Raw genomic sequence first — 26756 nt, forward strand, 5'->3', positions numbered from 1 at the left:
CACCTAAACCCAAGGCTTCAACAAGTAGCTTCGCTTCTTCCCCATATCTGAATAGTGCGTAAGGGATATTTTCTTGCTGGTCGAGCCTATTTCTCTCAACTTCAGCGCAAGGAAATGAAATTGTTCCATGATATACTCCCTTAGGTAATTTAAAACATTCACATATATATGCAGTTAACGGAATAGCAGCAACCTTCCATTCTTCAGTGGACTAATATGCTTAGCCCATTAGGGTTGAGGTAGCGGTATGCTCACACAGTCTGTCACATCCCAGTCTAGACTCCGCCGTAGCACGATATTTTCCGCTTTAGGCCTCGACCACGCCCTCACGATTTTGTTTCTAGGAACTCACGCGAGAACTTCCTAGTGGATCACCCATCCTAGGAATGCTCTCGCCCGAACTCGCTTAAATTCGGAGTTTTGATGGAATTCAAAGCCAGTGAATTCCCAAAAGGCCTCGTGCTATATGGAGGTGGGCATGTACATATAAGGCACATCACCCCCTCTTTGTTGGTCGATGTGGGATGTTACAATCCACACCCTTAGAGGCCCGACATCCTCATCACATCCCAGTCTCGACTTTGTCGTAGCACGATAATGTTTGCTTTAGGCCCTGGTCACGCCCTTAAGGTTTTGTTTCTAGGAACTCACACGAGAACTTCCCAATAGGTCACCCATCCTAGGAATACTTTCGCCCGAACTCACTTAACTTTGGAGTTCCAATAGAATCCGAAGCTAGTGAGTTCCCAAAAAGCCTCGTGCTATATGGAGGTAGACATGTACATATAAGGCACATCACCCCCTCTCCGTTGGTTGATGTAGGATGTTACGATTTTTGGGATTCTGTCACGCCCCGAACCCGGGATAGGTAATTAAAACTCGAACCCGAATCCGAAACGTGAGTTAAAAGCTCAATAAATAAAAGGAAATTGACACGGGTTGGAGAAATAAACTCCTCTTATTAAAATAACTACAAAACCTTACAAGGTGTTCACAACCTCAGCTCGTCTATCACCTGTCTTGCCAAATAACACTTATCTTGCCAAATAACTCATCTGTAAAAGAATAGGTGAGAAGTGAGTAACAACCACCGTCGCTCAGTGAGTAGAATAAGTAATATGCCAGTCAAGCGATGCCTTTTTACACACTCTAGAAAATAGGATAATAATATCAAAGCTTTAACCACGTAATTTCATATCACATCATCCATTCACGTGTTCATTACATCCTTCATAAGTTGTAACTCACCACGTGACCTGGCCCTTCTGCCCTAATGTCCCTGTGTGTTGTTTACATTTATCCCTCAGATTAATGCAACACTAAAGTTCTCAAGCTCCATGAACATATCCAAATAATCCACATATCACCATATTAATTATTCCAAAAGCATTTCAACAAATCCAACATGCTTGACTTAAAATAGATAAAACCCACGATAGTTCGTGGTTTTCATTTATCAGAAAATAAGAATACTTTGAAACACATTACATAAACCACTCACCTTGATCGATAGCTAGAACCTCGGCAAGACAAGTATACAAAGAATCTCCACACAACAAACCCTAAACCCTATTCTTTCTTTACCCTTACTCTCATTCTCTACGTTGAGCCTTCGATGCATGCTCTGCATGTTTCCTTCTTTTTATGCTCCAAAAACAATGGTGCAAAGCTCCTATTTATACTAGGTGAAGACGGCAAAGATTAAGCCATTTAATTGGTTGGAAGTGTAATGCATGACAGCTAAACCTAGGTTTTTCGTAAAAATCCGACACCTCAAGCAATAAAGTGGTGACTCACCTTAGTATCTAATAGTTTTTGCTTAAAATTCATGAGTCACAGAGGCCGCGGGAATCCCTAGGATTGGTGCCCCTTGAATTGTCATCCACTTGGATTCCAACGCCTCAATCAATGATTAGGACTTGTTCTTGGGTTCAAGGGGAATCTATTAGTGTTGGTGGTCAAGGGAATAACCTTCAAAAACGGAGGATCGCCACCGCGGAATCCACGAACTCACCAAAGGAGTTCATCATGAAACTGGAGAAAAACCGAGTCGAGTTTGGGTGGAAATTGAAAAGGAGGGGTCAGTGAGTAGTGTGGTGGTGATGGGTGGTTTCATCTCGTCGAAAAATCGATGGAAATGACTTCGGAAATTTCTCCAAGGACCGGGTTGGAAGTCGGTCTCACGCAGGTCAAGGGGATCTGGGTGTTGGCTCCCCCTTCTCCCTTTTTTTTTATTTTTTCTCATTTCCCTCATTTCTTCCTCTCCTCCTTGGGCAACTCCCTCTCTCATTTCTTTCATTTCCTTCCCTTCTCCAATCATAGCCACACACGTGGCTTTTCTTTACCAGAATACTGCTCCAGCAAGCTGGAACCTTCTAGAAATTAATGGTCCAATGACCATTTTGCCTTTGTCTTTGCTCGTTTATAACTCCTTCGTTATAATTCCGATTTACAAATAGTTTTCATGTACGTGCTTATGGGATCGAGCTCTATCCAAATATGCCAAGAAATATGACGAAACATGGAAGGATAAAGTATGTCCCCGCATAATTCTATTTAACCAATTACGGGCATTTTCATCTTTTTAACTTATCAAAAAAATTATACGCCGTAAATAATAAATATAAATGCATCGTAACTCTGAATACAAATACAAAATACTTAATTTAATAATACTATTCAGGAACGAGATTTCACATTTCTCTTCATTTGAATTTCATAACCATCAGTTGATTTGTCTTCAACTTCCTCCACATAATCATAAAAATGAATAACTAAATCCTATATCTAAAAATACACTGGGTATTACATTTTTGAAGTAGCGAAATGATCAAATTACTCTTCCATGGTGTGCAATGTTTCCATTTAACGACAATCTGGATGAAATGAATAGAAAATAGAAGTCGAGGGAAATTAGCTAAAAAAAATTGTTTGAGTCCTTAACTCTCAACATAATGTTTTTTATTTAAGAATTAAAAAATCAAAAGTAGTTATCAAACAATGGAAACTGAAAACTCAATTGGAAACCAATAGACGAAAATGAAAAAAGACAAAATTACAAGAACTCAAGTGGAAACCTCCAGAATCTACAGGGCCCCTCAGTGCAATTTGGCCAAACAAAAGAACTCTTGGTTGATTCCACGCAGGATTTAAATAATCAACGGCACTGAAGCGGATGGATGCCTTTTGACCAAATTGTCCTTTCGAGACATCCGGTAGCCAGGTCCGCGCGCCGGCAAATGACCAAGAGCACAAAAGAGCGCGATGAATAGGAAACGCAAGATTATTCGCGGGCATTCCCGTAATAACACCACCAACGGAGGCCATTTCCGTCAACGAAATAATAAACCGCCAACTAATCAATGTGTGAACCATGTCAAACGCCGCCCGCTCACGCCTAAAATACATACTGAGAGAGAGAAAGGGCCAAAAAGCCTAACGCATTTCTCAACCGCGACTCCCGAGCACACATCCATGGTGTGACTGAGTGTGGGAGCACCAAAATCCTCAAAAGTTCCTCAATCGGCGATTCCAATGGCTTCAATCTCCGGCATTTACTCTGCTTCTCCGACGATCAAGCGCCAGCTGAAACCGGCGAGTTCGCTGCGGAATGACTCCGTTTCGGTTTCGGCAGCGTTTCCCGGCCGGGTCAAATCGGCCGATCGCGGCTTTGCTCTGTCGGTGGCTCGGGAGGTCTCGGCGGAGTTAGCGAACACCACCGATGGGGCTCCGAGTAAGAAGAAGGGGCTGGTGAAGGACCCACACGCGCTGTGGCGGAGGTACGTTGACTGGCTGTACCAGCACAAGGAGCTCGGGTTGTTTCTGGATGTGAGTCGGGTCGGGTTCACGGACGAGTTCGTTTCCGAAATGGAGCCCCGGTTCCAGGCGGCGTTCAAGGCCATGGAGGAGCTGGAGAAAGGCGCGATTGCTAATCCCGATGAGGGCCGCATGGTCGGCCATTACTGGCTTCGAAACCCAAAGCTCGCCCCCACCTCGTTCCTCAGGTTGCAGATTGAGAACACCCTCGAGGCACTTCTGAAGTTCTCGAACGACGTCGTCAGCGGTAAGGTCAGATTTTTGTGTTTTAATATCCGTTCGTTAATTGGTTAATCTGATTAGCTACTGATAATTTGATAAATAGATACGTTCGTATATGTAATTTGATGAAATGGGATTTGTTGGAAATTGCAGATTAAGCCGCCATCTTCGCCGGAAGGTCGGTTTACTCAGGTACTATCAGTTGGAATTGGAGGCTCAGCACTTGGACCACAGTTCGTTGCTGAGGCATTAGCTCCGGATAACCCTCCTCTTAAGGTACATTTATAAGTGCATTCTACTTTCTGCCCACATGCAAGCTTTTCTGTGACATTATAGGCTTCCCCTATCGAACCAAAATCGGTGTACCATATTTACATGCTTGAAGAATGCTAAGATTCGGTTCTGGTATGAAATATGCTAGCTACTGGGTGTAGTTCAATGCCAATCACTCTATCCCCTCCTATTTTGATCCTTTATATATTTGTGCAAATGATTATTTTTGTTTTTGTCTTGTTTGCAGATAAGATTTATTGACAATACCGATCCAGCAGGAATTGATCATCAGATTGCACAGCTTGGGCCCGAGCTGGCTTCAACACTTGTCATTGTGATTTCAAAGGTTTGAATACAAAATCTCTTTGCCCTTTTTCTGTTATTATGCATTAATTGTACTACACGTCCGGTGAAATAGGTGTGATGGTATGGTTTAAAAAACATATAATTAGTGATTGATAAACCTAAGAGAATATTTTTTACTTTACGCTATAACGAACAATTTTACTTCATCCACACTTTCCTGACAAAGCCACATGGACTGCAGTTTTTTTTTTTTCCAATGAGTTTCTAGTATCCCCAGATTTAAGAAAAATAAGCCTTTTTTGGTACCATAAATGTGAGAAACTAATACGAGAGGAGACACGATGTGTGCGTTCAGTGTACATTTCCATCTAATTTTGTATTCTAAATTCTTTGTCTTGATTATGTTGTAATCCAAGTTGCTGATATGATGTCAATTTCAAATTATTAATTTCAGAGTGGAGGTACTCCTGAAACTAGAAATGGGTTACTGGAAGTACAGAAGGCCTTCCGTGAGGCTGGCCTGAACTTTGCAAAACAGGTTTTGATCTCAGGTTTTTCTTTCTGCTTTATTAATTTTCTGACAGTCAACTTATCAAATGTTAAATCTCGTCATTATAGAAAACTAGAAATCTCTGATGGCGTTATTGGAGCTAGAGTTTTGGAGTAGGATATTAGGTTTATTAGGTTGTAGAAGGGGATGTTAAGCTCTATTTTATTTATTTATTATCATTTATGGTGTCCAACACTCTGGCTGACGAACATGCCACATGCATTAGGAAATTGCATTGATCATCTTCCTTTTCTATGATTTAAGAGGATGGGGAGCATAGGTACCTGTCATGGTATATTGATCCTATTGGCTGTATCTTCAAAAACCTTTCCTTGAAAACACTATTGTTTTGTTCTGATTTACCAGTTTTAGCCAACGATTCTCACAAATCCCTTGCAATTCCTTTTGTCTAAAGTGATGGTTAAGCCTCTAACCTCTTATTCTAATGAGTGCTTTGGACTATTAATCAAAAGGGCTTAGTTGTCTACACAACACCACCATTTGATGTTTAATTTCAATCAATTTTTATGGCTGGCTTCTTTTCATAATTTATAAGGAGTTTTAGAGCTATTAGGATTTCTCTGTTTGTCTGCATCAGATTCCCTATTTTAAAGGTGAGATAGAACCTCATTGATCGACCTTTCACCTCATATTTAGTGTTGGGCAGTGCTTGCTGCTATATGGTGATGTAACTTATAGTTTCATTTTTGCCAGTACTCTTATTTAGGTATTTCTTCTCTTATTGTAATCGTTTGTAATCGTCAACATGTCATGTATTGCTATGTGTATGTGTAGGGTGTTGCTATAACTCAAGAAAATTCATTATTGGACAACACTGCCAGAATTGAGGGATGGTTAGCTAGACTCCCCATGTTTGACTGGGTTGGTGGCAGAACATCTGAAATGTCTGCAGTTGGTCTTCTTCCGGCAGCACTGCAGGTTGGAGACCTTAAATTCAGGTTTTGATATGATCACCATTGATTTTTATCATGGGTAACTCTTATATAATTGATCCTCTTCAGGGGATTGATATTAAAGAAATGCTCGCTGGTGGACACTTGATGGATGAGGCAAACCGAACCACTGTGGTGAGCATCAGTTTGCTACCTCTGTTTTTTATCGTTGATTGGATATAGTGCTGCCTGGTTGGTCAGAGCGAATTTTCTGAATCACAATGTCAGTGGGGTTGTATATGATAGTTTACATATTGAAAAAATCATTTTATCTATTTTGATGGATAATTCTGCTGTTTTGCAAATTTTTCTATAATTTAACTTGATGTAATAGGAGTTGTGTAATATAGGTGTGAAACCTTTTTGGTTGGAAATTATTCCTTTACCTTGTAATGAAAAAAAATTACCCAGCTGGCAGTAAAAAAAAATAAAAATAGAAGTACTGGCTGAGCTGCACCTTTCAGAGAACCTTCAGTGAAGTCAATTCCAGTGTACTTACATGCCTTACACCACCGGCTCCTCAAATTTGATAGTTCTCTTTGGAAAAGTCATTGACTTACCTGCTCTGTTGCTGCTATCTTCTGTTACTCTCAGCAGTAAAGTTATTTCTTCTGTTTAGTTTTTGGTAATACAGTTAGTCGTTTTCCCCAACATTGAATGATTTTCCAGTCTGACCTCAAGTTGAACTCCATGAGAGTAAAACTGCATAACTAAGTGGGAAGTAATGAGTAATGACTAGTTATGTTGTTTGGCTAGTACTCCCCTAACCGAAATAGGAGTGGAAAACAAATAACCAATGTATTTCATGCTTTTTTGTTCAGCTTAGGAATAATCCGGCTGCGTTGCTTGCTTTATGCTGGTATTGGGCTTCTGATGGGGTGGGATCAAAGGTACCTTTTATTCGCTCTATTCTACTCCTTAAATACTGTCAAATTTTAGTGTGATCTCTTTATGATGTTTTTCATTTTGAAGTTTCTAAATGTTCGCTCTTCGCACTTTGTCAGGATATGGTTGTTCTTCCTTACAAGGATAGCCTATTATTATTTAGTCGGTATTTACAACAGCTGGTCATGGAATCTATTGGGAAGGAATTTGACCTTGATGGAAATCGGGTATGTGCAACAATCTGTATACCATTTTTTGTTCATTTACTTCTATTTTGAGTGGGAAAAAGGTGATCACCTGAAAACATTTAGTTCAGTTTCCAAGATAGACTTGGATTTTGCGATATTTTTAGATTTTGCCTTCTGCGGGTAGGTATTTGCACTTAAAAATTGGAGTCTAGTTTAGTTTTGACTTCCGTACCATGTTTTTGCCCTTGTATAAGTTCCCTAGGCGATCAGGCTTCAATGCCTCATCACTTAGACTGGTTCGCATATGTGATGTGTTTAGTGCTAGCATGGAATAATATGATATTTAAATGTGAACAAGCTTTGAATTTGTGTATGTAGCCTCGCAGATAGTGTCAAGCTTTTATTAAGTTCTGTAAGTCCTGCTCCTTGAATTTTGATCCCCTCATAATGTGTGTAGCTCCATTAGTTGATTACATAGGAATTTAGCATAGATTGCTTTCTGAACCCTCTTGATGATCAACATACTAGATTATTTAAGACTGTTCATACCCTAATTAGTAGTATCTGTTAGAGGTGCTCTAATGGTGGGTTATTTTTTGGGTCAATATTTTGTAATTGATGGTTTTAGTGCGCACCTTTCTTTCACAGGTGAATCAAGGACTTACTGTCTATGGAAATAAAGGGAGCACAGATCAGCATGCGTAAGTTTTCAATTTTCATTACTAAGTTGATCCATAAATTGATGTATACCATTTGTGAGCTTCATGAACCTGTTTCAACAGCTACATTCAACAACTAAGAGACGGCGTGCACAATTTCTTTGTGACATTCATTGAAGTACTACGTGATAGGCCACCAGGTCATGATTGGGAGCTTGAACCCGGCGTCACATGTGGTGACTACCTGTTCGGAATGCTGCAGGTTAGATTCATTATAAGTGACTACCTGTTGGGTGTCACTTCCTTTTATTTTTTTGTTTTATTAGCTATAACTGGTTTGCTACGTTTTTATTTCCTAGCATACATGCATCAATGTTAAGATTCTAAACTGAGTTTTGCAGGGAACAAGGTCAGCTCTTTATTCAAACGACCGGGAGTCAATTACGGTTACAGTGGAAGAAGTGACACCAAGATCTGTTGGCGCTCTCATAGCACTTTATGAGAGAGCGGTCGGGATATATGCTTCACTTGTCAACATTAACGCTTACCATCAACCTGGTAAATAACATGTTTTGACCATCCTTGGGTCTGGAAGTGAATGAGTAGAAATGAAAGGTTATTTGTTTTATTTAGTTTTTGTGCATTATGCATTTGTCCCCGATATAGGTAGTAACTGAGAACGTTCATTTGTTATTGATATGTGACGTGAGTTACCTTCTTTTGTCTCTGTTAATCCTCTGTATTTAATTGTTGTCTCAGGTGTTGAAGCTGGGAAAAAGGCAGCTGGAGAAGTATTAGCCCTTCAGAAGCGGGTTTTAGCAGTGCTCAATGAGGCCAGGTATGCCGTCAAATTATTAGAGATCAAGCTCATTCTATGCATAGGTTCTGAAATGAACACTTTCGCAATTCTCTGTTCATCGTCCTCGCATATGATTTGATATTTTCACTAAATTAAGGTACAAAACCAATTTTTTACATACATTTCCCAAATGAAGGAAAACTTCTGGAACTGTAACAACAGGATCATTATTTGAAAGATTCTTACAGAGAATCCAGATCAAGTAATTTTGTTATTTTACGAAATAAAAGAAGTGGCAATTTGCTGCGGAAATTTTTTTTCTGTCACATCCTTGTGAGAAAGGTCTTATCTGTTGCACTAATACGAAAATACCAACCTTGTCATTGATTGGAAAAGAAACAAAATCCGAATGAAGGACCACTTCTACCGTATGTCACATAAGCAATGTGACCAGGGTTGTCATTGTTTGTTTCTAATTCTCACCGCCACTATCTGTGTTTCAGCTGCAAGGATCCTGTCGAACCATTGACGCTTGAAGAAGTAGCTGACCGGTGCCACGCTACTGAAGATGTATTACCAGTTTCCCCTTTTCATATCCTCCTTTTTAACAGAAAAATTTGTTTCACTGTGCAGTTCATTTCTTTCACTAACGTTGTTACCTGGTTCCTTCAGATCGAAATGATCTACAAGATCGTCGCTCACGTGGCTGCCAATGACAGAGCAATTATCGCTGAAGGCGACTGCGGTTCGCCGCGAAGCATCAAAGTTTTCCTCGGGGAGTGTAATGTCGATGCGTTGTACGGTTAAGTTGTGTGCTTTCCTGTATTATGCATGTATTGGAAATTACACATCCGGAAAACTTCATCTTCTTCCCTTTGTATTTTGTCTTGTATTTTTTTTTTTTTTTTTTTTTTTTTTTTTTTGTTTTGAGAAGAAACTATAACAATTTATTTGGAATCGCAAATCTGGTCGAGTTAACCCGGAAATAAAATTCCATTTACGGCTTGTCGTTTTGAGCGTGTCACAAACGATGACGATGTAATATGGTGGTTTATTTCAGAATATTATACTTTAAATCATCCTCCTTTGTCAACATTTTCTGCACACTTTGTCAACATTTTCTGTACACTATCGGTTTTGGCACACTAATTGTGTTAGTGCTATATTCTAATGTTGATTTGACTTATAGTAATAATAATTGCACACATTCCAATAACTCAATTGTCTTAGTGCATTATTTTCACAAGAGGTTCTTATGTGAGACTGTCGGATGTGGTTGGTCATGGAAGAACATGATTCTATTTGGATTTTCTTTGTGAGGATCTTAAGGATCAATTCATCGTATTCATTTGTCAGTTATTATGTAATCAGAAATTATTTTGATTTTTTATTTAAATTTGAACATAAATAATATCTAACGAAAACTGGCTGCATAATATACGATAAATGATTAAGATGAATTGATTCCTAAGATCCTCATAAAGAGGATTTGGAGAGAATCCTCATTCGGTCATGGATGTGGTGGGAGGAGGTGTGACACAAAATGAGGGGTGAGTAGGAAAATTTTCTGGTGTCTAGTATCTGCAAGGACGCATGGTCCAAGCGTCCAACTCTGGAATTTCTTTACTTTCATACATTATTTTTAACGTCTCTTACAATTTTCTTTATTTTTGATTGTTGAATGAACAAATCAAATAAAAATAACAGACATAATTAAACAAAAGTGTGTAGAAAATTGAAAATAATGTGTGTTTGTCATTTTCCTAATCGAAAAGAGCACATGAAAGTTTTGTTGATGGAATGAAGGATTGAATATTCAAATGGTTTTTGTCCAGCACTAGAAAATGACAGACAGTCATAGTCAATAATCAAAACGAAAACTAATGAAAAATGTTTAAAAACTTTGAGTTTTAACGATAAAGACAAAATAAAACATAAAATAAATAGTATCAGAATTAACCTTTTAATATAAAAATATGATTTTTCGTTAAATTCAACAGTACCATAAGCTTTTCGTTAAAATTCTCATAATTCAAATCCAATTTGTCAATATCAGTCGGTCATTGTCCATCTCCAACTGTTGCCTGCTAATTATTTCCACTTTAAGTCAGCCAGCACACGCCTAATTAAGGCCTATTGTCTCCAATTATTTGAAAATTCTATTTGTGGAAGCCGACTGAAACTCTTAATTTTTAGTACTTTTCATATGAAGCGTTTTTTAATAAAAATATTTTTAAAAAAAATGCATTTATGAGTATAAATATTTTTTATATAACTATTTTCAAATGGTTCTAAACGCGTTTATGAGTACAAATATATTTTAGTTTTAGCCCTTTTTTTAGTTATTTGAAATAACTTTTTAGTCATTAAAAAAACAGTTTCAAACAAATTCTAAACTTTATTGTGGGACAAAGTTAATTTTCAGCGAAATTCCATCATGTGCATATAATTATTATGTCCTTGTAAGCAGAGAGAAAAATTTATTATGTTTTCAATTTTTTTGGTACATAAATATTCTCTAACCTTTCATAATGTAGTAGCATCTTTCATCGATCTTTTGATTTTTATAGTTATTGTACACTTTAAGAAAAAAAATATTAGCTGGTGACTTCACATTAAATGTATTGAAATTTTGAAACTCACTACTTTATAAAATAAAAATAAGCATCAGATTACTTGCACTCGGATTAGCCGATTAGGATTTAAAGATGCTACATCAATATGGTATCCAATATAATCAAAGATATAAGATTTGGAAAATGATTCATATATGAGATAAATCTTTACCTTGACGACCTAGAACCAAAAAGTCCTTCCTACTATTCGTTTTCTGTGTTTAGCTTCTGTGTATCACCAAAGATAATTGTCAAGTTAATCCAAAATACATATACGCATAATCTCTAAGAAGTCAATCTAGTGGCAAGCAAGTAAGTGTTTGAAACTTCCCACTTGAGTTCAAATTTCCGCAAATTCAAACATATCCATTTTTTGGAGACGCTGACACTAATTTGAAATGTTGTTTGACTTGAGAGCTAAAATTATGTTGTTGCCACATGTGATTCGAAAAGAAGATAGAGAGGGATGTAGCTACGATTTACTGTTGTGTCACGGCTCATGCGCATGATAATATTTCTTCCAAACTTGTTGACGTTGTTTCATATCGCCCCTACCCGTTTTTATGTTTGAGTACAATGTTTGGTAGGAGAGTGAGTTTTAGAGTTAGGCTTCTAGATGTGTACAGCTCATGTGCGTACGATGTCAGACAAAAAAGACAGAGAGGAACTAAAGGTTTTTGAGGGTGTTTGGTTGGCAGTGTGAGTAGCATGTGGCCGGTGGTTCCCACCCCATGCAGAAATAGCTTAAGGGTTAAGGCACTAAACCACCACTAATCTAGTAGATTTAGTCATTAAGCACTGGGTTGGTCAATTCCAATCTCAAGTGGTATAATTTTTTGTTTCAAATTAAAGTGCCCAGACCCCACCAATGACTTAACGGTTGCCCCAAAACAAGCCAAGTGAAGTCGGTCATCTGCTTTTCTGTAAATTACAGTTACATACACAAAAGTAATTTAACAAAGTTACAAATTCAGTGTTATAAGTTTTTTAATGTCAAGAGGTATTCTATATGAAATTGATCTAAATGATAAAGAGAAAGATTCAAACATAATTACATAAATGATAGCAAGTGATCATCTATTACATTGGTGGAGATGAGTTTTGCCCTCACGGTGTGGTTCGAACCCATTCGACTCTTTAATTTAATATTTAATCTAACAAATCTAACGTTTGACATAAGAAAAATATAGTTAATTTGGTTCAAGGGAAAGGGAGGAAAAAAGGTGGGAGATTGTCGATGTGAGGAGGGCTATAAGACTGTTTGATTTCACTATACCACTAACTTATTTATGTTGTTACAGTTAACTTGACTAAGCCTATAACCGCTACAATTAACATAATTTTTGTTTAGCTGCATGCCGCAAAATCACAATCACAATGTATGTATAAAAAAAAATATTAAAATCACAAAAATCTCTTGTCATGCATATCTTCTATATATAAAACCAGTAGGGCTTTTGAACAGTGGTTTTTGGGATCACAAGCTTCATAAAAAATAAGTGGATAGAAATGCCTTTCAAACAAAAAACTTCAAAAGCAGTCCAAAATAATACATCAAATGTGGCAGGGGTATTTTCATTATATAAACAATGTTTTTAATAAGTAACTTTTTCCTGTACAGTGTTTTTTTATATTATTATTTATAATTAGTACCTCACAATGCGTTAGTAATAATGTGATTCAATCAGTTTTTTATTAAATATTATTTTCTCTATTCTTAATGTAAATTCAATCGAATATGGATCGAAATTGAAAGACTAATTTTATTATGTTGATTGAGCTAGATTTATGAGGGATTTCTTCTCACATGGTCTAATATTATTAATTTAAAACGTGTAAATCGCACGTAGCATGCCGTGATTCAAAAAATACCTTCTCATACGTGCATAAAGGCTAGTAGAATTGTAATTTAACACTTAGAAAAATTGATTTCACCTAAAAAATAAGTATTTTTCATTGCCAATAAGTTACAAAAGATTTGCATGCAGTCTAATATCCTACGAAATACTGTATTAAATTCTACCTATGTGCCCTGCGTTCTAAACTTCCAATCCTCTTCATTTGTAATAGTTCCCTCGATAATAACAAAATTGAAAAGAAAATTACAAAAGAAGAAAAGTATGGCATGTGGGACCCCACTGCAGAACCAATCCATGTGAGTGGAAAATCTGGTTTAGCGCGAAATTAGGACCACCATCCTCTCCTGAGAATTCTCATGATTAAAGGATGTAGATCGTTTGATGAAAATCCAACGGTTACAAACAGAAGGATCTCTTTAAAGTTATAATAATTATAATCGTTGAATTTTTATCCAACGATCCATATTCCTTAATCATAAGGATCCTCATCCTTAGATTAAGAGAGGATCCTGATCCCGAAATTAGACCAAAAAAGCATGTTCCCATTACAACGTTCGGAATTTAGGAACATTATTATTATTTTTTTCGGCTGATATAAATAATTAAAAAAAAGCTAAAAAACAAAAGCTCCGCCACGTCGACTTCCCGTTACTTGTTGACGGCTACGTCGGAAAAGCATTTTATTTTCCATTAATAATCTAACGTTAGAACTTTTAATTAATTTAATAAACAACCTTTTTTGATGAAGATTAATTAATTACTTTTAATTAAATAATTAATTACAGAATCCAATTTATTTCCTTCTACGTCGCCGTTTTGGCTTCCAAATCCAAAATATTCTTGCCTATTCGACCGCGTACGAGATTCGTTGGGATTTTTGAAAATCTATAACAAAGAAAAGGAAAGCAGTAGACGAAATCCTAAATTAATTAAGAAGAGAAAATAGAAAGAAAGAAGTCAGAATATAGTTCACAGTGTGTGACAGATTTCCACACCCAGAAGAAACAGAGAGATCATTAAACAAGCACGTCTTCTGAAATAGCTTTTCGCAGAAGCACTTTTCTCTTCCAAAATCTCGCTGATTTTACTTCTTCTCTGAAATCCCTCTCTCTCATTTGGGTTTTCTGCATTGCCATATGTAAGTTGTTTGTGGGTGGTGGGAAGATTCTGGAGAAAAAAAGTTGTTTTTTTTTTTTTTAAATTTTTGGTTTGTGGGTTTTGAATCAGGTAAAGGAAGAATCCAGAAGAGATGTTCACTGAAGGACTTGATAGGAGCGCCCTTCGTTGGGTTAGAGAGGTTTGTGAAGATAAATCATACCCTCTTTCCTTTTCTTTTTTTTTTAAGTAAAAATAAATAAATAATAAAGTAGAGTTTGATTTATACTGTTGTTTGAGTGAATGCTGCTTCTTGTTCTAGTGTGTTTGGGAATTTAGGATCTGGGTTTGTGTTAATTTTGCATGTGCGCTTTAAAGTCAGAAAATTTGGTTCTGACTTCTGAAATTTGGATTTATGGGTTGTGTTGCTTAATCAGAAGGAGGAAGTTCCATTTTCGGGTTCTAATTTGCGGCCTAGGATTGATCCGATTATGCACATTCGCAATGGTAGTGGCGGCAGGGGGTTTGGACTCCCCCCTCCGTCTAAATTTAGAAGTGGACACTTGCCCTCCAATGCCATACCGGTTCGGACAATTCCAGCCGATGGGGATGAGAGTGGGTCTGCTTCTGATAATGACAGAACCACTGATTCAGAAGATGGAGTTTATGGAGGCAGGTACTCGCTGGATTCGTCACCGCAAGATGATAGGGTTCCCAGTGCCGCTGCTCATAGGTATGGGAAGCCGTCGCAAGGGCAGACCAATTATGGCAGTGATTATACTTACTCAGATGTCAGTTCCTCGATGGACACTGTTGTGGGGAGACAGAAACCTGTGGCAGAGAGATTGGTGAGGGGAGCGAGGAAGTATCCAGTTGCGCAGAATGGTTATACGGAGGACGAGTCATCTGATTCGGCTGCAAGCTCAGAGTTTTCTACTTCACGCAGGAACTTGGAAAGTGCTGCTGAAAAGGTTTGTGAATTTATATCTTTAATTGTATCTGGATTGTTGTTTGACATCCAAGACAGCATGCTATCACTCACACTCCTACTTGAGATTCTAAAGTTATGCTGACTAAATCATTGTTAGTTAATAACTGTTGGATAACATTTCCTTTTATTCACCCCTACTAAAAAGAGTTGGTAAAGCTAAAATTGGTAAGGCAAAAGTTTTATTTATGTATCGAGGGACTTTCTATCTAACAGACCAGCATTGCAGCAGAATAATGTTCAAGGTATCTAAATGGTGTACTACCGCACTGATACTCTTTCTGAACCTGTCCATTTTGCAGAATTTGCATTCCACAAAGCTGCAGAGTAAAAATTTTCCTGATGACGATGTTCCCAGTGCACCACCCTTTAGTGGTGCAACTCAGGAAATTAGACAAGATGATGAGAAAAGTCCTACTAGAGTGCATAGGACACCGCATGCTACTTCTCCATCTGAATTCAAAACAACCCCTGGTAAAAAGCAGGATGTTGTTACTGGAAATGGGAATCTTGAACAGTTTGCAAGGTATGCATATTACTGCAGTCCTATTTGGAAACAATGGCATGCATCTGTGCTTATGTTGGAAAGAAACATGAAACTTTTTGTTTCACAAACTTAAGTACTTGAAGCATGCTGCTATTTTACATTTCTCAGTCATACAGTTTGTCACATAAGTATGTTTTAGTTTCGGTAACTGGACCAACTTATGTCAATCTCTGTTCACAGAACTACAACTAGTTCCGAAGCTGCTGCGCCATCATGCTCAGCTCGGCTCCCAACATATTATGCAAGGTATCTCTAACCAATGCCATAATTGTTTTTTTAAGTTTAACCTTTGTTTCTGCCATCTAAAATGTATTGACTTTATGTGCCATAAACCAATATCAGTGCTCTAGGGCCATGGCATGGTGTCATTGCATATGATGCATGTGTGCGTTTGTGCCTTCATGCTTGGGCAATGGAATGCATGGAAGCTCCCATGTTCTTGGAAAATGAATGTGCTCTTCTACGAGATGCATTTAGGTGAGTCCATTCTCTTTATCACCTTATTCTCCTATCTTAAACTTAATTTAGACGGCTTTTCATGGCATTCTTATTAGACCGTGTATAATTACGTGTCTGTTGCCAGTTTCGTGTTCAAATCCTCGCATGAATTCATAGTCTAAAAAAAGTTATGCAACATAGCAAATTAATATAATTGAGTTTATGGTTTGACTAAGCCAGAAGTGAATTAGGTTACGATGGGTTTTGAGATAAAAAGTTTGAACCTTATGGGAGTTCAGTGATGTTGACATTGTTTCTGATCAGGCGATTAGTAAAATATTTAGTGTTGAAAGCTTAAACTAGTACAGTGAATGATGTGAAAAACTTCTTTACTTTTATCTTTTCCACCATTGACACTCCATCTCATTAAAACCTTGCTGTCAAACTGTAGTTTACGACAAGTGCTTTTACAATCAGAGGAAGAACTGTTGGCAAAGCAGACTTCAGAGCTTGCAAGTGAGAAAGCTGCTCCAAAACCAAAGAAAGTTGTTGGCAAAATGAAAGTGCAAGGTAGCATCTAACGCCTGTTTTTAAATTCTTACTATTCAAGTGCGTGGTTATGAGATCATTCTGAATTCTTTTTCATTGTACAGTGCGCAGAATTAAAATGGGCCTGGACCCACCTACCGGGTGCAGTATTTCGTCTATAAGGCCACCAGTAATCAAACTGGAATCCATTCGTTATCATCTCTCCAGCTTCCAGTCTACACTTGCCTCTGGATGGCAAGCCCTTCGAAATATTCGAGTTGCACCTCGGGTACCTGCAAATGGTTCTTTTTCACGTCAAAGCTTGGCATATGTGCATGCTGGTACTCAGTATATAAAACAGGTGTCTGGACTTTTGAAAACTGGTGTAACAAGTCTACGTGACAGTTCGTCCTCATATGAAGTTGTGCATGGTATGAGCATGGAAAATTCAACTCTCTCTCTCTCTCTCTACATTTTATTTTGAAATGCCCCTTGTACCACAAGGATTGATGATAAAATTTCGTTCATTCAACCTGCACCATCTTTTACAATAATCTCGATATCCCACTTCACACGGAAAGATCTATTGTCTTCAGGAGTATAATTGATAGTGTGCAACCTTTCGTACAACTTAGATGAAGGAAACCCATAGATATAGATATAGAAATATGCAATGAAACTCCACGCCCTAGTGCTTCCTGACAATTGGTGTACTCTAATCTGTATATCGAGACTATCTTAAAGCCTTGAAGGTTTATGTGCTTATTCTGTCATTAAATCATAGATTTAGTCTGTAAGTGTTTACTTTTAAACTGTGACTAGCATTTCTTGTATCCGTAACTTATGGCCGCTTATAAGGGTGCCTCATTTTGTTTCTTTTTTGCATGCTACAGTTTTCTGATAGTCTGCTGTGTTTGTACTTTGTAGTGTATATAACATAATTCTTTCCAAATGTCTTTCATGAATTACTGGAATGTTAACCTTCACTTTTAACTGGCATCAGAAACGTACTCTTGTTTGTTAAGACTGAAAAGTTCAACTGAAGAAGATGCTGTCAAGATGCAACCTGGATCCGGTGAAACTCATGTCTTGTATGCTCTCTTGTTCTTTTTTTACTAAGCAATATCTGCTTGAGAATGTTGAGAAGGGTACTGACACCTCTTACAGCTTTCCAGATAGTTTGGGAGATGATCTAATAGTTGAAGTCTTTGATTCGAAGGGAAAGCATTTTGGTAGAGTCATTGTTCAAGTGGCAACAGTTGTTGATGACCCAGTAATGCCTTCTTAATCCTTAGGGTGGTAGCTTTAGGATAAATAAAAGCTATAATGGTTCTGGCAGAAAGGCTAATTTTATTGTTGATTGCAGGCTGACAAGCAACGCTGGTTCTCTGTCTATCGTGAACCAGAACATGAACCTGTAGGAAAGATGCAGCTATCTACATATTATTCAACAAGTTCAGATGACAATCCCAAGGTGTTTATTTGTTACTTTAGTATCCTTAAAGATATATTAACCTTGTTTATTAAGAGTTTCTCCATTTGTTGTTTCATTTATGAATTAGTTTTTTTTGTAATCTAATACAATGGTAATCCTTAAGAAAAAAATTCTTAGTTTAATTGTCGTACAAGGTTAACTACACTTGTATCTTGACGGGTTCAAGAAGTGGATGTAGAAATGATCGTCTGATTGCTTTTTGTTATCAGGTGTTAGGATCTATAGATATATAGTATATATTTGGGATGACTGACAGGACCTTAGAAGAGAATCTCTTCAATTTTAGTTTTAACTGGTGTATAACAGTATTTAGCTCAAGGGTTTCTTCCAATAGCAAAATAATGTATACCCTCATTAAATATTGTGCTGTAATCTTCTAAAGATGAAGGAATGATAAGATTTGAATCTTTTCTTGAGTGATTTCTCGTATTATTCCTCAGCAATGTATATTAGCCACCATGTTCCAGTCCTGGGCCAAAAAAGGATAAGGAAAAATAAATAAATAAATAAAAACAAGAAAAGGGAAGAAAGTATATAGTTATTTATTTTATTATTATTTATAATTTGGACTTTAATATCGTACAAAGAATGATTATTAATCCATTAGCTGAATGTGGGAACATGGATAGTTCCATTATATACGATGTATTGCAAAATGCCTTTTGTGATATTGGTTTTGCTTTTGTGGTTCAGTGTGGCTCTGTTGCAGAAACAGTTGCATATGACCTTGTTTTAGAAGCTGCTATGAAGGTTCAGCATTTTCAACAAAGGAATCTAGTGGTGCAGGGTCCATGGAAATGGCTTTTAACTGAGTTTGCAACATATTATGGTGTTTCTGATGTATACACCAAGCTGAGGTAATGGAATGTTGTTGGATTGATAGCTTGTTTCTGTTAAAATGATATGCCCATGTGAATGATTGTTATAAGCCGCTTCTTTTTGTTCACTGATTCCATATCCGAGTCTTGCTTCTAATATGAACATCTTGATTAGGTATCTCTCTTATGTTATGGATGTAGCTACACCAACAGCTGATTGCCTCAACTTGGTGTACGATTTGCTAAGGCCTGTTTTGATGAAAGGCCATAACAAGAGCACGCTGAGTCACCAAGAGGTATTCTTGAATCATTGTTGCTTTTGATATTAACTTTTATGTTGTGGCATGCTTTTTGCTTATCGCATTTTACTTTCTTGTCATTTCTATCATAACAAAATGTCTAATACTTTTGTTTTCACAGAACCGAATCTTAGGAGAAACCAAGGATCAGATTCAACAAACTCTTGCTCTAGCTTTCGAGAATTACAAGTCCTTGGATGAGTCATCGCTTTCAGGAATTATGGAGGTCTTTCGACCTGCGACTGGGCATGCTGCACCTGCATTGGAGCCTGCTGTCAAACTTTACATGCTTCTTCATGATATCTTGTCTCCCGAAGCGCAGACTGCTTTATGCCACCATTTCCAGGTTTGAGAAATTTCCCTTTATTTAACAATGATTTGCGTGGGTGATATATCTGTTCTTTTCTCTAATTGTTTTAAGTGACTGGCCAGGTTGCTGCGAGAAAGAGATCACGGAGGCACTTAGCTGAGACAGATGAATATATTACCAGCAATAGCGATGGTATATTGCTTGATAGTTTGAGTATGGCGACTGCTTACCAGAAAATGAAATCTTTGTGCCTTAACATTAGGAATGAAATCCACACTGATATTGAGATCCATAATCAGCATATACTCCCCAGGTACACACGTGAAACCATCAAGTGATACTGTCTCAAATCTGATTTCATTTTTTTTTTTTTTTTTTGGCAAAATATTTGTCCATTAGAGGCACTATCTAGTATTTGTAAACAGTTGGCTTGTTTTATTGTTAGGAAATGAAATGATGATAAAAAGCTATCATTTGTGGTTACATTATTGAAAACCTACGCCAATTGATATTTTGACATATGGTGCTGAATCTTGTGTTGAGGTCTGACGTCTTATGTATATATGATCCTGTTCCTGTCAAACTATCTTTAGCAAAAATAATTATTTCATGTGCATAGGTGCTCTGAGGTGAAATTCTTATGCTATCTGCTATACACTAACGATCCATTGGTTTGACTGAATAGCTCAAAATAGATAAACACTTCCCCTATCTCTGGTCAATGGATCTTGCTATGGAATGTGAGAGGATGCCCCTTGAAAATTTAGGCCCTAGGTGAAAGGAAAACTAGAAATTACCCTTCGGATATTTTATATTTAGTATGAATAGTGTCAACTAAATCTCCATATTATTAAGAAGAGTTTTATTAGTCATTTTCCTCACATTTTGAGATGCAAAAACCACTGATTTAAGTCTTTGTTAACATTTTAATATATGCTTTAGTTTGTTTAATATTTCTTACGACATGGCTGATCATAGTTAAGATATTAATTTGACTTTCTTTGTGATTGTGAAAATATAGAAAAGCTGTATTGTTTACTCAAACCAGTGCAGTGGTTTGTTTGGCTGTTTGATGTTGGACAGATATAATTCTGATGCTTTATTTTTCATTACACAGTTTTGTAGACCTCCCACATCTGTCAGCATCAATATACAGCACAGACCTATGCAGTAGATTGCATGCTTTCCTCGTTGCTTGCCCCCCAACGGGTCCTTCATCCCCTGTAGGAGACCTTGTTATAGCCACATCAGATTTCCAAAGAGACCTTTCCAGTTGGAACATCGGGTAATGTTAATTTTGTTACTACTACTATTGTTAACACTTAATTATATTATTTGGTTTGCATTGTCCTAATTCATTTTCTTTGTTATCTCAGCTATATTAAAGCTGGCGTTGATGCAAAAGAATTGTTCCACCTCTATATTATGCTGTGGATTCAAAATAAGCGTGGGTCCTTGCTCGAAGCATGCAAATTAGACAAGGTACTTATGTTATTAAGTGTTATTGTGTATGAAATTTATCTCAAATGAGTCGGTACTCTTTTTGTGGTGGTTTATCAACAATTTTATACCTGCATCTTTGGAGGGCTATGCTAAACGATGCTTCTAAAGATATCCTCACTCATATAAACTGGTGTATGTTCAATAAGGTATCTAAAGATTATACACTTGCAGGTAAAATGGTCAGGAGTTAGGACACAGCATTCGACGACTCCTTTTGTGGATGAAATGTATGATCGTCTGAAAGCAACTTTGAGTGACTATGAGATCATCATTTCCAGATGGCCTGAATATGCCTGCATTCTGGAGAATGTAAGTTGGATTCCTCGTGTCGTCTTTGGTCTACTTTGGTTTTTCTCATCACCATCGTTCATTTTGAACTTATCCAACAATTTATTGTTGGACTTACACATATGTACCACATCCATGAATGTGGGATCCACCTTCTTCCTTCATTTGCTTAATTAATTAATCTTTTTCCTACTTTAAACATGATGGTTAAAGAATAGAATACAGAGCTATTTGTTTTGCTTAAGGAATATGACATTTAGTGTTATAACAGTCTTGTTCATCCACATATTTTTGTATCCAGTTTATAAAATATAATCGTTTCCTTATTTTATAATTTTTATTTTGTTTTTGGTTTTTTGGAGGTTTACAATTTGAGTTTCTTGTCATCCGGTTATGGCTTCTTATTTTCTTGGCTTGCTTAGTTCAGAGTGAATCTCTCTTTACGCATATTTTTGTCTTTATATTCCACATTAGAATTTGAATCCAGAAAATTGTACTTGTGCGTTATGACGTTATCATATTGGAAATAGAAATAAATATGCATATATTAAGCTTGTTTGGTAATTTCAAGTATGTTTCAATACAAAGGCTATTGCTGATGTCGAGAAGGCGATCATAGAATCTCTAGACAAGCAGTATGCAGACATCCTGTCACCATTAAAGGAAAATTTGGCCCCAAAGAAATTTGGCCTCAAGTATGTTCAGAAGCTTGCCAAAAGGTCTGTGAGCGCCTATACAGTCCCTGAAGAGGTTAGTTGACTATTAGAACTTTGGGGTTATCTTCAAGTGTGTATTCAACGTTTTAAAAAATAAAACTAAAAATTGATGATTGCATTTCAGTTGGGAATTCTGTTGAATTCGTTGAAGAGAATGCTTGATGTCCTTCGTCCCCAAATCGAAGTTCAGTTCAAATCATGGGGTTCCTGCATTCCGGATGGTGGGAACACAGTTCCTGGAGAGCGTCTCAGTGAAGTCACTGTAATGTTGAGAGCCAAGTTCAAAAATTACATACAAGCAGTTGTTGAAAAACTTGCAGAGAATGTGAGTATCATTGTGGTTTGCACCTTTCTGTTTGAATTAGTTGTTGTGTGATAGTGTTACAAAATTAACGAGTATATGTTAAAAGAAAAAGAAAATGGCTCGGGAGATGATCTAAGTATAGATAAGATGGATATAAGGGTTAAACATGTTAATTGCCAATCTGTCATAATGTACAAAATGCCTAATTTGTCCATCAAAGAATAATTAAAGCGTGTATTAATTCATTTTCTGGTGTATAAAGATCTGAATTACTGGTATATTCGTGTAACGATCTGAATTACTTGACCAATAAAAAGAACTGCTAGGCTTCTGCACATGTTTGCAGTAAGCAACCACTATCTGCTTCCATTCACTACCTGTGTGGATGCTTAAAATTATTAAGTAGTGATTTTTGTCAAGTGTCACTGATTTTCATGTTTATTGCAGTCAAAGTTGCAGAGTGCTACAAAACTAAAGAAGATTCTGCAAGATTCAAAAGAAACCGTGGTAGAATCTGATGTGAGAAGTAGAATGCAGCTTCTGAAAGGCCAGCTGGCAACCACAGTTACTCACCTGCACACTGTGTTTGGGACTCACGTCTTCATTGCAATTTGTCGAGGTTATTGGGACCGAATGGGACAGGTAAATTCTTCAATCTGGCATTTCAAGAATTCGGGGCTCTGTGCTGATGCTTTTGCTCATCTAATGTTGGCTCTTTTTCTGTCGCAGGATGTTCTGAGTTTCTTAGAGAACCGAAAAGAAAATAAGTCGTGGTATAAGGGTTCTCGCATCGCTGTCTCTGTAAGTAGTGGTTGAAACCTTCCAACCTCGTTGCCTCTTTTTCTTCTTGGTATGGTTGTTTCCATTCTAATGTGCAACCTTTTTTGTATTTGCAGATTCTGGATGATACATTTGCATCACAGATGCAGCAGCTGTTGGGGAACACACTGCAGGAGAAGGACGTGCAGCCCCCTAGATCCATAATGGAAGTCCGGTCTATTCTTTGCAAGGATGCTGCCAATCCGAAGGACAATTCCTACTATTTTTAGGTGCAAGTGTATGAGGTGGGGAGACAGATTGCCTTTTTGAATCGACATGTATAAGCCGGGTGCTGCTTATTTTTGTAGAGGGAGCAAGCAACTCGGCTGCTCTTGAGTCACAAGAGAACTCAATGTTTCACATGTTTTTGCTCGAAAATATAGGATTGATAAACAATTTTTGTATTGACCAAATATTGGCTTCATAGATTTCCTTTTCACGATTTTATCCAACTATTTCTGAGTTTGTTCTTAGAAGTTACGATACCGATTTTGACATACCACTTTTGGCCTCTGCACTCCCGACGGAATTTTAGTGTGTTGAAATCAAGTTGAATCTTAGAAATCTGATCGGTAAAATCCTTGTGAAATGAGCAAGTCGTTAATCTTACAAGCAAGCAAATCCTGTAAATGGTGCTCATCGGTTGGCTTGCAAGCATCGACCAAAACAGGTTTCAGGACCTTTTTCCCGTACAACTACCGTTTCAATGCACACCAACACGAAAAACGCAAAGGCATATCAGCGCAGATGAGGTACTTTTTGTACATTGAACAGAAGATTCAGAATCAAAATTGGATCATTAGCGGTGAAAGCGATTATAGTTTAAGCACGTATTAGAAACGGATTAGAAAACGGACTTGATAACTTAAACAGAGCCCTGCCATCCTTAATGAACTCAAGCTTTCATGACAACTCTGACAAATCCCATTTAACTTGTGAACGTCAAGATTCAAGATACATAAACTGCAAAATCCATGCCGCACTTACATTACCTTGCATCTCACTTCGTCAAATAGGCTCAAAAGAGCATACATTAACTCGTATCTCATTTCAACTATAACTAACTCCTTCACCACGTACAACCTCACCAATGCGGTAAGCTTTATTAGCTCCATTTGCATCCTCAAGTATTCTATGGGCTGCCTCTCGACTCACAACAAGAACCATCCCAACACCCATGTTAAACGTTCGCAACATTTCAGCCTCTTCTATTCTTCCGGCCTAGGGTTAGAAATAAGGACAGTCAGAAAACTAGATTACGTAGTTTCAAGATGCCAGCTCAAAGCGATATATCTAACAAAAATTAGAATTCCAAAATTGATTGCTGGATGTAATATATTTATACCTCTTGGATCCATTTGAAAACAGCTGGGACTTCCCAAGAACCATTATAGATGACAGCGCCTAGGCCTTTCGGAAATACTCGAGGTATATTGTCCGTGAAACCACCCCCTGTGATGTGGGCTATCCCCTTTACGCCCCCCTTACTGATTATGTCAAGAACCTGTTATTGGTGCATGGAAAAAAAGAGGAGAGCGTTTTCAGCAACTAGCAAAACACAAGACAAGCACAAATGCAAAAGAATTGGAAGCGGGTTAGCATTCACCTGCTTAACGTATATCACAGTTGGGGCCATTAAAGCTTCACCTAACGTAATATCTTCCCCAGGCAGCTGATCCTTCAGAGAAAGACCACTGTGAGCCAGAACCCTGTAAAGATATACCAAAAGAATTCTTGAGGTTGATTGCTTCCGTTACATTTAGTATATGAAAACCACTACACACTAATGCTGTTTGAGCAGCACCAACCTTCTCACGAGAGAGAAACCATTAGAATGAACCCCACTGGAGGGTAAGCCAATGAGCACATCTCCAGCCACAATGTTTTTCCCATCAACCACTGCATCTTTTTTCACACTTCCAACAGCAAAACCACTGAGGTCATACTCACCATCTGCGTAAAAATCTGGCATCTCTGCAGTCTGAAAATATATGCAATTCAGTGAGCCCTCCATTAGCCAAAATATGTATAACAAGTGTACCAAATATAAGCACAAACACCATATATATACTAATTAACCGCAAGAAGACATGCTCGGCATATGCAATTCAGGGATCCATACCTTGTCAAAGTATTAATAAAGCGAGCGTGAAAGTAAAATGCTATACGTTCAAATTAACTGCAAAAAAAATGCTTGATATACATATTAACACAAGAATTGATTATTTAGCATACCTCTCCACCTAAAAGAACACAGTCAGATTGTTTGCAACCATCGACAATACCTTTTACAACCTAGAAAAAGGTAAAACAAACAAAAAACGTGAGTAAGCTTCAATTAGTGATATGTATTTACACAACCCAAGAAACTCAGGCACTGTGAGCTCTACCTTTTCAGCAAGATCAACATCGAGCCGGCTTGTAGCATAGTAATCAAGGAAAAATAACGGCTTAGCACCAGAAGTAACAATATCATTGACACTCATGGCAACCTGAGAATCGAAACTCATTTAGAGCAGCAGTTTTCAACGACACATTGTGTACCACATGACAATTCATTCGAACAAGATTAGCATTACCAAATCAATACCAATGGTGTCGTGAATTCCAGTATCGAAAGCAAGCTTAAGCTTCGTCCCGACGCCATCTGTGCCGGCAACAAGGTATTTATCATCTGCAATCACCACAAAACTTGATCAGCGCGAGTAATCAAAAGTTCAAACAAACAGTGCACAAAAATTTCATCACCCCAAGTACTAAAAAATTCAAACAGCTAGCATAATATTCGTACCGAAAGGAAAAAGACCCCCAAAACCTCCAATCCCAGGAGCCATTTTTTTAATTCGCCGAACAAGTTCCGAACCGGCGTCAATATCCACACCGGCGCCCTTATACGTCAGACCGACATTCCCGCTACCACTTTCTCCGGACTCGTTTTTTGAAGCCGAAAGCAAGTGGCTTTTCCGGGAAGTTTCGGCGGAGGAAGACATGGACAGGGGGGAGAAGGCAGCGGAGTGAGACCCAGGTGAGAGTCTGCAGAGTTGGGTTTGGGCGGGGTTGGCGTTGGAGAAGGAGGGTCTGGGCGAAGTGGGAAAGCAGCGAGAGAGCTGAGTGTTTGGTTTCAAGGAGGAGACCATGGCAACTGAACAGATGAGTCAGTGAATAGCTGAGTTTCTGCCGAGAGCGACGGAGCTCAAAAAGAGAGAGTGGCGGGAATAAAACGCGAGCTGAAGCTCCACCTAGGGTTGTTGCTGTTGTTTTGTTAATTCTCCCGTCAACAAAACAGCTTTTGACTTATGCCTTATTTACCTTTTTGCCCTTGTAAGTACATTGGATTTTGAAACTGTATGGTCGTCGCATATTTGTGTCTCCCTTTCTTCTTTGTCTTGGGCTTCATTTAAAATTGACTTACGTGTTAAAAGTTGATTTTTTTTTTTTTTATATATAACATTAAGATCTGGTACTTTACTTGAATACAACTTT

At 37.7% G+C, this 26756-nt stretch overlaps 3 protein-coding genes across 3 annotated transcripts; 2 read left to right on the forward strand and 1 right to left on the reverse strand.

Moving 5' to 3' along the window:
• The first annotated feature begins 3439 nt into the window (after positions 1 to 3439).
• LOC103962764 (glucose-6-phosphate isomerase 1, chloroplastic) lies at positions 3440 to 9730 on the forward strand. The gene is made up of 14 exons (XM_048583137.1): positions 3440 to 4068; positions 4192 to 4314; positions 4559 to 4657; positions 5072 to 5155; positions 5963 to 6106; positions 6190 to 6255; positions 6942 to 7010; positions 7125 to 7232; positions 7842 to 7894; positions 7976 to 8114; positions 8254 to 8410; positions 8612 to 8690; positions 9155 to 9221; positions 9324 to 9730. Exons 1-14 carry the CDS (start codon positions 3535 to 3537, stop codon positions 9456 to 9458), a joined length of 1857 nt encoding a protein of 618 aa, XP_048439094.1. The 5' UTR covers positions 3440 to 3534; the 3' UTR covers positions 9459 to 9730.
• Positions 9731 to 14031: 4301 nt separating this feature from the next.
• Positions 14032 to 23725, forward strand: LOC103962778. The gene is made up of 23 exons (XM_009375553.3): positions 14032 to 14263; positions 14353 to 14422; positions 14658 to 15191; positions 15511 to 15734; positions 15936 to 16001; positions 16098 to 16232; positions 16645 to 16763; positions 16847 to 17152; positions 17725 to 17812; positions 17889 to 17994; positions 18088 to 18195; positions 18910 to 19073; positions 19210 to 19330; positions 19455 to 19679; positions 19766 to 19956; positions 20761 to 20928; positions 21020 to 21125; positions 21318 to 21455; positions 22023 to 22184; positions 22275 to 22475; positions 22902 to 23096; positions 23184 to 23255; positions 23351 to 23725. Exons 2-23 carry the CDS (start codon positions 14375 to 14377, stop codon positions 23501 to 23503), a joined length of 3630 nt encoding a protein of 1209 aa, XP_009373828.2. The 5' UTR covers positions 14032 to 14263; positions 14353 to 14374; the 3' UTR covers positions 23504 to 23725.
• Positions 23726 to 24174: 449 nt separating this feature from the next.
• Positions 24175 to 26540, reverse strand: LOC103934539 (phosphoribosylformylglycinamidine cyclo-ligase, chloroplastic/mitochondrial-like). The gene is made up of 8 exons (XM_009344288.3): positions 26065 to 26540; positions 25853 to 25947; positions 25664 to 25765; positions 25509 to 25568; positions 25082 to 25254; positions 24880 to 24982; positions 24619 to 24777; positions 24175 to 24494 (listed from the first exon to the last, which is right to left on the reverse strand). Exons 1-8 carry the CDS (start codon positions 26408 to 26410, stop codon positions 24324 to 24326), a joined length of 1209 nt encoding a protein of 402 aa, XP_009342563.2. The 5' UTR covers positions 26411 to 26540; the 3' UTR covers positions 24175 to 24323.
• Positions 26541 to 26756: the final 216 nt, after the last annotated feature.

Source organism: the organism of the source record quoted next, unplaced genomic scaffold (genome assembly GCF_019419815.1).
Source record: "Pyrus x bretschneideri cultivar Hongxiangsu unplaced genomic scaffold, Pyrus_bretschneideri_v1 Contig2, whole genome shotgun sequence".
Classification (NCBI taxonomy): Eukaryota; Viridiplantae; Streptophyta; class Magnoliopsida; order Rosales; family Rosaceae; genus Pyrus; species Pyrus x bretschneideri.

Coding starts and splice junctions, on each gene's coding strand:
- LOC103962764 (XM_048583137.1), top strand. CDS start 3,535: ATGGCTTCAATCTCCGGCATTTACTCTGCTTCTCCGACGATCAAGCGC. Junction 8,115..8,253: donor ACCTGTTCGGAATGCTGCAG/GTTAGATTCATT, acceptor TGAGTTTTGCAG/GGAACAAGGTCAGCTCTTTA. Junction 8,691..9,154: donor GCAGTGCTCAATGAGGCCAG/GTATGCCGTCAA, acceptor TCTGTGTTTCAG/CTGCAAGGATCCTGTCGAAC.
- LOC103962778 (XM_009375553.3), top strand. CDS start 14,375: ATGTTCACTGAAGGACTTGATAGGAGCGCCCTTCGTTGGGTTAGAGAG. Junction 16,233..16,644: donor CTTCTACGAGATGCATTTAG/GTGAGTCCATTC, acceptor GTCAAACTGTAG/TTTACGACAAGTGCTTTTAC. Junction 19,957..20,760: donor AATCAGCATATACTCCCCAG/GTACACACGTGA, acceptor TTCATTACACAG/TTTTGTAGACCTCCCACATC.
- LOC103934539 (XM_009344288.3), bottom strand. CDS start 26,410: ATGGTCTCCTCCTTGAAACCAAACACTCAGCTCTCTCGCTGCTTTCCC. Junction 24,983..25,081: donor GGTTTCTCTCTCGTGAGAAG/GTTGGTGCTGCT, acceptor ATATCTTTACAG/GGTTCTGGCTCACAGTGGTC. Junction 24,778..24,879: donor CTGTGATATACGTTAAGCAG/GTGAATGCTAAC, acceptor CACCAATAACAG/GTTCTTGACATAATCAGTAA.